This window comes from Benincasa hispida, chromosome 2 (assembly GCF_009727055.1).
Source record: "Benincasa hispida cultivar B227 chromosome 2, ASM972705v1, whole genome shotgun sequence".
Lineage (NCBI taxonomy): Eukaryota > Viridiplantae > Streptophyta > Magnoliopsida > Cucurbitales > Cucurbitaceae > Benincasa > Benincasa hispida.
In genome coordinates, this window is record NC_052350.1 from 8,833,296 (window position 1) to 8,844,980 (window position 11,685).

The window sequence follows — 11,685 nt, forward strand, 5'->3', positions numbered from 1 at the left end:
ATGATCGTGTATTAATCATTAAACGATCATTTAAACAAACTAAATGATCGTCTAGATAAAACTAAACGATCGTTTAGAAAGGGGAGAAGTTGAAAGAACACTAAGAGAAATAATCTAGAAATGAGAGAAGAGTTAGAATGCAAACCGTCACCAAGTAAAAGGATGGAATAGACACCAACTTGTTTGGTTTTAAAAAGTGGGGGTATAACCAGTATTTTACATAGCAAAAAGGTCCAACATATAAAAAGTTTTTGGTTTCTAAGTTATTTTGTGAAATTTTCGAATAGTATTAAAGTTTTTAGAATGAAGTTTGAAAAAGTTTTTAATTCTTAGGTCATTTTATGAAAATTTCCAAAATTCTCGTTGGAACAGACCTTGGCGTGGGTTTCGAATCGAAGGATCCAGGCCCATGCTTCCTTTATACCTGCTAAAGGTCTTTTGACCTTCAGGTCGAACAAGACAACCAGGGATGGATGCTCAATTCACTTGAGCTGCATTTATTTCCATCACTTCAAGTAAAAAAGGGGTACTACTTCGATTTCGTCTTGCTTTAGTTTTCTTAATTTATCTCATATGACTTTAGATTGCGTTTCTTGAAGTTCAGTTCCTGCTGTGGTTGATTTTTTTGTTATGGCACATGAGGTGTTCGACGAAAGTCCACACTGGCAACCACTGGTTTTTCTTCTAACAAAACTTTGTGTTGCGATTCAGAAATGGATGTTGCTCACTGCACTCTTGACGGCAATGCCGACGCAGTGGAATTTTGCCCGCACCGTTCATTTAGTAATGTACTTGCTGCTTCCACTTATACACTACAAGAGGGCGATCAGCCCACTCGTTCTGGAAGCCTATCAATCTTCAATGTCAATGCCGATATTGGCTCTTTGGAGCTGCTTCATCGCGTGGAAACGGCGGGGATCTTTGATATAAAGTGGAGTCCTGTTGGTCAGACCGCAAGTCCTCTGCTTGCTCAAGCGGATGCTGATGGTTGTCTCAGAATTCATGCTCTTGAGTGCTCTTCAAATGGTGTAGAAGGTATTGAAATGGGAAGCTTTTTTGCATACTTTTTGGAAATATAGGTGGGAAATGGAGATGTTAAATGTACTAGATTATATATGATATTTGAGATTGAATTAAGCACAATACACTGATGACCGGAGAATTAGTATGCCTCTCTCCAACAGCTACAGACTTCAAGCTTAGCCATCCATTCTAAATCTCCTCCTTTCTCATGAAAATAATGCTAGAATATATGTAATCAAGTGGGTGGTTGTGTGTTATTCGTAATGTAAAGATATTATTGGGATGCTCGTTTAGTTCATTAAAGTGATTCACAATTGAGTATGAAGTATGAAGTCTGAACTATAAGGAAAGTGTTAGGTGCAAACAAAGTCCCACATTAATTAGAAAAGGAAGTGATTATGGGTATACAAGTGAGGATATCTCAATTGATATGAGATATTTTGGATATTTACAAAAGCAAAGTTACAATAGTTTATGTCCAAAGTGGATAATATCATACAATTGTACATGATGATGGAGATTACATTGTCCTTATCAGAAAGAGTCAATTTAAATAAGGTGGGTCGTGGATTCTACACTAATTAAATCTATTTCGGTTTCCTTTGTTCCCAATTTCACAAAGAGAGTTGGAAGTTATGGGCACGTTTAGTTGAAGAAAATCATTCCCAAGTTGATGATCGTGTCACCACAATTTAACGATTATTGGATTTATATTTGATTCTTTCTCGTTCCTGTTTTATTCCGATCTTTCAATTTGCATGATTACGAGACTTTCAACTTTAGATAAAAGCATATAGCTTCCAAGTTTCTGCCTCTTTTCCCACAACTCAAGTTTTTAACTTTTGTTTTTCCAACAGATTTATCTTTTCTTCTTGGTGCAGGAGAATATTTAAAAGAGAAATGTAACAGCAAAATTTCGTCCTCTATGTGTCTTTGCCTGGATTGGAACCCTTCAGCCACGTCCATTTCCGTGGGTCATTCAGATGGTTCCATCTCAATACTCTCTGCAAGAGAATCCCATTTAGAAGTCCAAAACCAATGGAAAGCTCACGAATTTGAGCTCTGGGCAACGTCTTTTGACACTCACCAACCTCATTTAGTATACACTGGCTCAGACGACTGCAAATTTAGCTGTTGGGATTTGCGAGACACTCCTTCCAAAGCATTTCATAACACCAAAGCCCACAAAATGGGTGTTTGTTGCATAGCCAAAAGCCCCAGTGACCCTTACAAGTTACTCACTGGCAGCTACGATGAAAACCTGAGAGTGTGGGACATAAGAGCAATCTCAAAGCCTACAAATGAAAACTCAGTTTGCTTGGGCGGTGGCGTTTGGAAAATCAAGCCTCACCCTTCAGTTTTTGACGTTCTTCTGGCGGCTTGTATGCACAATGGATTTGCAATTGTTAGAGTAAAAGATGATGTTGCAGAAATAGTTGAAACTTATGGCAAGCACAACTCTCTTGCCTATGGAGCAGATTGGCAAAGAGGAGATTCGTCTCAAGAAGATAAAAGGAAAAGGTATGCTGTTGCAACTTGTTCGTTTTATGATCGGCTTCTTAGGATATGGATACCAGAAACTGATATTGTGACTTGATGCTTCACAGCAAATGTTCAATTGGATGTTTCGGGCATGCTGATTTTCTTGATAGTTTGTTCTTACCTTGTTCAGCATTGGACTTTGTTTACGAGTTTTTATATTTATCTAGTCTCCAAATTTTAAAGAGTTTCTTGAACTTTTAACTTTGTATCCAATAAATCACTGAACTTTAAAGTATTTGTTAGGTTAATTTTTAATTTAGTGTTTAATATATTTGATATTTCAAGTATGTGTCTAATAGATTTGTAATCCATTCAACATTTTTTAAAAGGTACTGATTTAATAAATACAAGATTGAAAGTTTAAGGTAATATGATACAAAATTCAATTTAAAATTAATAGGCCAATTAATATTTAGAAGTTTTATAAGATGTATTACACATTAAATTAAAAGTTCATGGATTGATTCAACATTTTAAAAATTAGGGTTCTATCAACTCAAGCAAACTTTGAGACTTAGTCAGGTGCTTTTTAGAGTATGACAATCTTAGACACTAATTTGAAAGTTTGAAATTTACTTTTTTTTCTTGCCATGAAGATTTTAGTAGCGATGGAAAATGAGTTTGAGCACGATAATGAAATGGAATCATCTTCGCCTCTTTTTTACTATTTATGTCTTTTTACTCAAATACAATAATCACATGTAAAGTTTGTTCTCATTCAGAAATTAGAAAATCTTGTTTATTGTTGAATTAAATATTGATGAACCTAAGATGATAGCATATTCTAGGGATGTTCATGGTTCAATTTGCTTCGATTTGGAGCTCAAATCGAATCGAACTGTAAATTTTAAAAAGTGGTTCGATTCGATTCGGTTTCACGATTTTTTTTTTAAATTATGCTTTTTCATATTTTTTAAATTATAATAAGTAGTTATGCAGTTCGGTTTCTTTTTTTTAAAAAAAAAAATTATGTTTTTTTATATTTTCTAAATTATATATATATATATCTATATATATAGTTTTTAATATATTTATTAAAAAAATGGTTCGCTTTGGTTCAGTTTCAATTCGGTTTTTCAGATTTGAAACTGAATCGAACCACAATAATTTGGTTTGAAAATATATCAAATCGAACCGAACCACATTAATTCGGTTCGATTCGATTTAGCATTTGATTTGATTTTTGCAGTTTCAATGATCATCCTTAGTATATTCATTGTAGTAGTGTTTTTAAATAAAACATCATTTTTGTCAATTCAAGATAGTTCGAAAGATAAATGAACCAATTATCATTTAAACACTTGATGTTTTTAGTGCAATGGTTGAACTAGAAAAACATTTTTTTAGACCTTTAAAATAATGAGTTTTTTCTTTCTCCTTTTTTTTTTTTTTTTAATTGTTTACACGATTATTGAACGAGAACAACAACCAAGGAGAAAAAAGGGAAATGTTGACGTATATATTTTCAAAAAAAAAAAAACAAAAAAAAGTGAAAAAAGAATTATATATGAGATGAAATTTAAAACTATATTTCATCCCCATTGCCAGCGTCATCCACTAAAAGGTTAAAATACAAAATTGTATTCCATTTTAATTTGACCCCTTTGAATCAAAATCGAAAAAACAAGCTTATATAAAAGAGAGAAAATAAATAAAGGAAACTACTCATTTGATATAAACAGATTTGTTCAAAGCCAAGATGAGCATATGAAGGTAGTGGTTTCATTCTCCCACCCCACTATCATCACACAAAAGAAAAACCTAATTGAATGGGACTAAATTTTAAAGATCAAAATACCAATTTTGTCTTCCTTATTATTATTATTATTTTTTAAATACAATATATGAATTAGGATCAAATTTCTAACGGAAGGTTATCATACATATTGATGTTAGTTGAGCTATGTCCATTTTTTCTTTATATGAGTAATTAGTTTAGTTGGTCTAAATTTAGTCCATGAATATTTCATAAATCTTAAACTAATATTTATACTTTTAATAAATCTTGAAATTTAGTCCTTGAAAATTAACTTTAGTCAAAATTGGTTAAATAATAATAATTATTATCATGCAAGAAAAGATCCTACGTGAATATATCTTACCGATTTCTAAATAAAGTATTAATATTTTTTTAATGAAAAAACAGCTAGAATTAATGACGTAGACTAATTTGAACATTCATTAAACTATATGATGTAAAATTGGACACTTTAAAAGTACGGGGATCAAAATAAAACAAAATCTTAAGGGTATTTATTTTAAATGGTAAAACTGTTAAAAATGTTTTCAAGTATAGTTAAATGTCACTATCTAGTAATAGGTTGCGATAAACTTATATCATTAAGCGAATAGACTTATAAGAAGTCTATCGTTGCCTTCGCTGATAGAAAGTGAAATTTTACTATATTTGTAAATAAGTTGACTCATTTTCTTTTAATTAAAAATAACCCAAACCTTAAAATCTGGAGATTAAAGAGTAATTATTTTAAATGATAAAACTGCTGGAAATATTTTCAAGTATAGCGAAATGTCACTATCCAATGATAGATCGTGATATCGCAGTCTATCATTAATAGATAGTGATATTTTGTTATATTAGTAAATAAATGGTTTCATTTTTTCCTTTATTTGAAAAGAAATCTAGATTTTAAATGAGTTCAAAAAAGAAAAAGAAAAAGAAACAAATCAAGCAAATGGCAACAAATGCTATCCTTCAGCTTTAAGGCGGGAAAGACACCTCCATAATATCGAAGAAGAAGCCCAAATTGTTAACCTCGACTATTATGCCGCAAAACCGCAGGGACAGACAGCGGTTTCAAAGCAGAGGAATTTTATGTGTTGGTAAAGATAAACGATAGGCTCGTTTTGTATTTGATGTTCGGGTTTTACTTTTTATCGGAGTTTGATGACGTGGCCATACTATTTTTTTCTAAATTAAATAAAGAAAATTGACAGAAAAACTGCATTTCGTGAACAACGTATCCGACCCTGAAAGAAATTCTTCTCCTATAGTTCCCGTTATCGTATCTCTTTTTGCCAGCACCGTAGCCTCACTCGTTCTGAATCCTGTGGATGACCTTTGATCTTTCTAGTTCTTTTCTGGTTTTCTCGATGTTGAATCGAACTTTTTTGTGATCGCTTGATTCCAAGATGTGATGTTATTCTCCAAATCTTAGGTTCGGCTTCAAGTTGTGTTGGCAATCTGGTTTGTAATGAGCGATTCACTTGATCGGATGTTTTCTTGATTAATTTCGAAGGAATTTTTGTTTTTCGATTTTGTTCTTCCTATTTTGCTTTTGTAGTTTTGTTTTTAGTTTTTGTTCTTCATTTTTAATGGTTTTCAATGATCAACGGAGACGGGACTTGTGAGGGTTTCTCGGAAGTTGTCTCGGGCGACCTGTTGGATTCGTCGTCACCTTGGGGTATCCAGAATGTCGACGGTAGCTCCCTTGCTTCACCGGCTTCTTCGAGGTATTCGTCCTGCGGAGATTCCGAGTTCGAGAGGTATTGCAGCGCGAATTCGGGAATGGGAACGCCAAGTATGCGTAGTACAATAACAGTATTTAACGACTGCACTGATTCTGAATTTGGGTATGCGAGGAACTTTGGGTTCAGTGATGATAGCGGCCTGGAGAACTTCAGTTTGGGTGGGAGTGAGAGGAATTCACTGGATACGAATATAGTAGGCTACAGAAAGATAGAACTGTGTGATGAACTCACTAATGAAGAGCCAAGTACGAAGTATAGGTCTAGTGGGTTGAATTTGTATGGGACGGACGAGCTTATTGATTCACTTGAATCTAATGGCGAAGTTTTGTGTTGGAAGCTTGAGAGCACATCGGATTTATTATGTGGCGTAGATATGAGTAATCGATTGGAGAAGGGCGAGGGCTGGAAAGATGAAAAAGAAGGCTTCAATATAGAGAAAAAAGCCAGTGAATTGGGAACGGAGGTGGATGCTGTTCTTGGAGAAGTAACCAACGAAGCAGTTCATGTGAGCTGTTCAGAAGGAAGTACGGTTGAGAATGGCATGAAATTAGGGAAAAGGTTTGAAGAACGTCTTCTACCTTGCACGGTTGAGAAAGAGTCTGACGGTGAATTGGATATGGAAGATGATAGATTCCGGAATGAGCATTCAGAGAGTGAGGATTCAACATATAATTTTTTATCTGATGGTAATCATAAGGATGAAACTTTCTTGCATAACAATGCAAGCTTTCTCCCAGAACATAACTTGGCGAATGAAAATCCGTTGCTTATCAATTCTTCTGTAGCTTTTGGTTCCGATGATTGGAATGATTTTGAGTGTGAAACACACGGATTCTCTCTGAATTCCTTGACTGAGGACGCACTCCAAAAAAGGAAACAGCACAATCGGAATTCCTCTTCTCTGAATGTAAATGGTGATCCCATTGGTAATGAAAAGACAAGAGAAGATGGGACACAGATGCTCTTAGACTGCAAAGAGGATCAAGCTAGCACAAAATTTCCAAAAAAAGTTAACAATAGATATGGGGATTGTATCATTGTGCCAACTGTTGAAAGACCAAAGGAAATTATTCAAGTGCGGGACATTCCTGTGGCCATCTGCCAAGTCCAGTCTTTTGACGAGTTGGAGGAAATTGCAAACAGTACTTTTTTAACTGAAGCTGATTCCTCGTATGGTGTTGAGTTAGATCAAGATGCGAAGGATATATTTGTTGTTAATAATCAAGCAGGAGATGCTGATAAAACTGCATATAATAGTAAATGTCTTGTTAGTAGTAATATTACTGAAATTGGTACAGGAGCAGAGAAATTTACGTTGAAGCAGCACATGTGCCCAGTGGATGGTAACTCTGTAGAGCGACCTCAAATTCTAGAAACTGAGGATAACAGAGGAATTGTAAACCAAGGCTTAGATAGCCAAGGACTAGGAAATTTGAAAGCAAAAGTGGACCCTCTTGTTGATATTTTAACTAATCGAATTTCTACTCTTCCTAGCGATCGTTGTGAGGACATGTCGCGTTCCACTTTAACACCTGAATCAAAAGGCCATCTTTTGCCAGTTGAGGTCAGTATAAGTTTCTTTGTTTATGATGCTCGGTTTTATCATTGGCCTTCACTTCTTTCTTGCCTTGGAAACTGTCTCCAATCACGCAAATTCTTAAATCATCGCCTAGTTATTGATTGAACAAATTATCTCTGTTCCACTAATGCTTCCTCAACTATAAGATTATGTCCAATGAATCTTTAGAAATATTCAACATACATTTTAAGACGCTAGTCACTAGTGTATTAGTGCATTAGAGGATGAAAGGACTGTGATGCACTAGACTGTTAAACATAAGAGGAGCGATTGATCCAATGTTTCACTTTTTGTATTCTGTCCATTTTATATTTCTTTTGCAATTGTGTACCTGTAACTCCTGCAGTCACCCATCCTTGTAAGTGGATGGTTGATGTACATGTACAATAAGTGTTGGCTTTGAATTGAAATGAATAGCATCTTGTGGCACTTAATTCTTGCAGGTTTTTTTTTTTTTTTTTTAATTTTTTTTTTTTTTTTTTACTTGCAGTTACCAAAACTTGAGCTAAATGATTTCTATGATGAAGTTGTTCATGAAATGGAGGAAATACTGCTTGAATCTTCTGACTCTCCAGGAGCTAGATTTACTAATAGATATAAGTTATCTCAGTCACTACCATCTTTACCATTAAGAGATGGAGGATCAACTGCATCTATTTCAGGCATTAACTGTTCTGATCCAAATAACCCAGAAGACTTAAAAATTGATGGGGTTGAAGTGATAGGGGCAAGACAAAAGAGAGGGGATGTATCATTCAGTGAAAGACTAGTTGGGGTGAAGGAGTACACTGTATACAAAATTAGAGTCTGGAGTGGCAAGAAACAGTGGGAGGTTGAACGTCGCTACCGAGATTTCTATTCTCTATATTGTCGGTTGAAATCATCATTTGCTGATTGTGGCTGGAGTTTACCCTCTCCCTGGTCCTCTGTTGATAATAGATCAACAAAGTTATTTGGGAGTGCATCTCCGGATATTATTGCTGAAAGAAGTGTTTTAATTCAAGAGTGCTTATGTTCTATTCTTGATTCAAGATTTTCATCAACAAATCCAAGTCCATTAATTTTTTTTTTGTCCTCTAAAGAATCAAACTCCAGTTCTCCTACATCAGATACTGTAGTACCTCAATCACCGGCCATTTCAAGTGCATCTGACACACAAAAATTGTCCTCTTTGGGGAATTCCATATCCCTAATTGTCGAAATTCGACCATACAAATCTACAAAACAAATACTGGAGCTGCAGCATTACACGTGTGCTGGATGTTACAGACATTTTGATGATCAGAAAACTCTGATGAAAGGCTTTGTACAGAGTTTTGGATGGGGCAAACCACGACTCTGTGATTACACCTCTCAGATGTTTTGTTCTTCATGCCATACAAATGAGATGGCAGTCATACCAGCAAGAGTTTTACATCACTGGGACTTCACTCGCCACCCAGTTTCTCAGTTAGCTAAGTCGTACTTGGATTCCATACATGATCAGGTATTTTATGTAGAACAAATTTCCGTTTAATCATTTCTAACTTTATTGTCCCTGTATCTCTCTTTAGTTCATATGAAGTTTTTAGGTAATATGAGTTATTGGAATAATAAGGGTTTTAAAAGGGAGTATCAGAGAAAAACTCTCTTTACAGCCTTTGCTCTGCAGAACAAATAGTTGTGTTCTGCTGGGTGAGGCCTTGGATGCCATTCAGTTTTGTTTTCTCTAGCTATGTGGAGACGAGAGCATTGTTAAAATCGTCTGTCTTTGGACAATCTTTTTGGAAGAATTTGAACCGCCGGTTGGTTGACTAAATATCCTAACTTTTTTACTCCTTTTTTTTTTTGTGTGTATGTGTGTTTTAGATATAGAGTTTTGATGAAAAACTGATTAACAAGAACAAAAGATAAAAGACATCATGATCTAGAGAGAAATAATTTGCAATGAGTGCTTCATTGCTTTTTTCTGCTGCAATGAATGTGTTGCTACTTACACCGTTCAATTGACTAGATAGTCAATGGTATTCGTGCGGATATTATCTTGTCATTTTATGGTTGGTTAGTTGGTAGAAACTTTACTGAATGATAGTGCAAGTAATTTTTACATCTTATTGAACTTCCTCTGGCAGCCCATGCTTTGTGTCAGTGCGGTTAATCCTTCTCTCTTCTCAAAGGTCCCAGCTTTGCTTCATGTTATGGGTTTGAGGAAAAAGATAGGAGATATGATTTCATATGTTCGCTGCCCATTTCGTAGGTCAATTAACAGAGGACTTGGATTCCGTAGATATCTTGTTGAAAGCAATGATTTTTTTGCTCTTAGAGATCTTGTTGATCTTTCCAAAGGGGCATTTGCAGGTTAGCTTTTGACTTAGTTATGCCAGTTTTTGTTTAACATTATTGTGTTGACGTTCAAGTTCATGATAATTCCTGTCATCCATCTAGTAACACCCTTTATTTTCCACTTTATTCTCAAATTATTCTTGCAGTATTACCTACAATCCTGGAGACTGTCTCGAGGAAAATCTTGGAGCACATAGAGGAGAAATGCCTCGTGTGCTGTGACGCTGGTGTTTCATGTGGTGCTCGACAAGCATGTAGTGCCCCATTGTCTCTCATTTTTCCTTTTCAGGTAAGCACACACCCACCCCCACACAGCACACACACAAGGAAAAAAAAATCCTACGCAGATTTTGCATCTGTTAGTAATGAATCTGAGTATTTTATACAGTTGTGTCTTGTTTTAGCACCACGTTATATCTTAGGCCATCACATATTTGAACATTTCTTACGAATAGTTAGCTAGTTGGACGTGCTTTTCGTTTATCAGCAGGGGAGTGCGACTATATTAACGTCTATCTGTTGAGGATTGGTTTTCATCTTCATTTTGATCAGTAGACTAGTGGGGAGAAGAGGTTTTCAACCATCTCAAAGTGGCGGTTGTCTGTATTTTCTGTGTTATCCTGTAATTCACATTTTCATTTTTTTTATAGGTTAAATTGCAAATTTAGTCTGTATGATTTCGAGGAAATCAGAATTTAGTCCCTATGATTTTAGAAGTTAGAATTTAGTCCTTGTGATTTGGTAAAACTTCATAAATAGTTTGTGGTTTGATAAAATCTCTATAAATTGTCTCTATGGTAGGGACTCCATTAGGACTATTTATGAAGGTTCTATCAAATTATAGGGGCTAAAAACTAATTATAAACCGCAAGAACTGAGTTCTAATTTTCTCCAACCTATAGGGACTGAATTTGTAATTTAACGTATTGAATATAACCAAAGAGTGGTAGAATCCTCACACTTTATAGTCTGCGATCGATTTTAAATTGACCTTCAAATCACGAATCCATAAACCTTTGCATTTAAAACCTTCAGGAAACTGAGATGGAGAGATGTCCATCATGTGAATCTCTGTTCCATAAACCTTGTTTTGCAAAGCTCACCAAATGTCATTGTGGGGCACGTCTTAGAGTTGATGAGACCAGAAGGCTCTCAAGGAAGGTAGGCAATGGATTAGGGACAGATGATGAGGAGAATGGAGCTGTGTACTCATTTCTGGGAAAATCAGCTTCCATTTCGCCTTTGAGATCTCTATCAGGTCTGTTTGCAAAATCAAATCAAACAACAAAAGAACATAAAGACACTGAGAATATCATCTTGATGGGTTCTCTGCCTTCCGGCTCCCTTTGAGCACCTATTTTTGTGTATCAGTTACTATTTTTTTATAATTCCAAAGCCCATTTGCCAATCTGTTGGATATATGTCAAAATAATAAACACGTTTGCTAATCAATAAGATGTATTTTGTAATAATTTTTTAGGTGTGATGTCAGTGTGTCATTCATCTAAGCTTAAATGGTTAAAAGTATCCTTTTAACTTTGTCATTTGTTTTAACTCATTCTTTCAAAAGTTGGAACATTATTCCTGACTTTTCATAAATGCTTTTAAAATACTCTGAGAATTTGTCGGGGCAATGGACAAAAATTGAAATGGTGTGGCGGTAATCTGGAGTGTCTGGGTTCTAAATTCATTCTGGATTGTTGTTGTACTACTTTATAGCTTGATTTTTT

General features: G+C 35.1%; 2 protein-coding genes across 4 annotated transcripts; both read left to right on the plus strand.

Annotated features, from left to right (window-relative positions):
* Positions 1-226: 226 nt before the first annotated feature.
* Positions 227-2,800, plus strand: LOC120070781 (diphthine methyltransferase homolog). Its single transcript, XM_039022665.1, has 3 exons — positions 227-526; positions 712-1,035; positions 1,905-2,800. Exons 2-3 carry the CDS (start codon positions 714-716, stop codon positions 2,618-2,620), a joined length of 1,038 nt encoding a protein of 345 aa, XP_038878593.1. The 5' UTR covers positions 227-526; positions 712-713; the 3' UTR covers positions 2,621-2,800.
* A 2,704-nt stretch (positions 2,801-5,504) lies between these two features.
* On the plus strand, positions 5,505-11,463 carry LOC120070994. 3 transcript variants are annotated; one of them, XM_039022970.1, is made up of 5 exons: positions 5,509-7,618; positions 8,124-9,119; positions 9,745-9,970; positions 10,102-10,244; positions 10,991-11,463. In XM_039022970.1, the coding sequence occupies exons 1-5, from the start codon at positions 5,909-5,911 to the stop codon at positions 11,303-11,305; spliced, it is 3,390 nt and encodes a 1,129-aa protein (XP_038878898.1). In that variant the 5' UTR covers positions 5,509-5,908; the 3' UTR covers positions 11,306-11,463. The 3 variants fall into 3 exon arrangements, 2 of the variants coding, with proteins under 2 accessions (XP_038878899.1, XP_038878898.1); XR_005480105.1 differs by lacking the exon at positions 10,991-11,463 and having other exon boundaries at positions 5,505-7,618; positions 9,870-9,970; positions 10,102-10,118; XM_039022971.1 differs by lacking the exons at positions 10,102-10,244; positions 10,991-11,463 and having other exon boundaries at positions 5,505-7,618; positions 9,745-9,789; positions 9,870-9,970.
* The last annotated feature ends 222 nt before the right edge of the window (positions 11,464-11,685 follow it).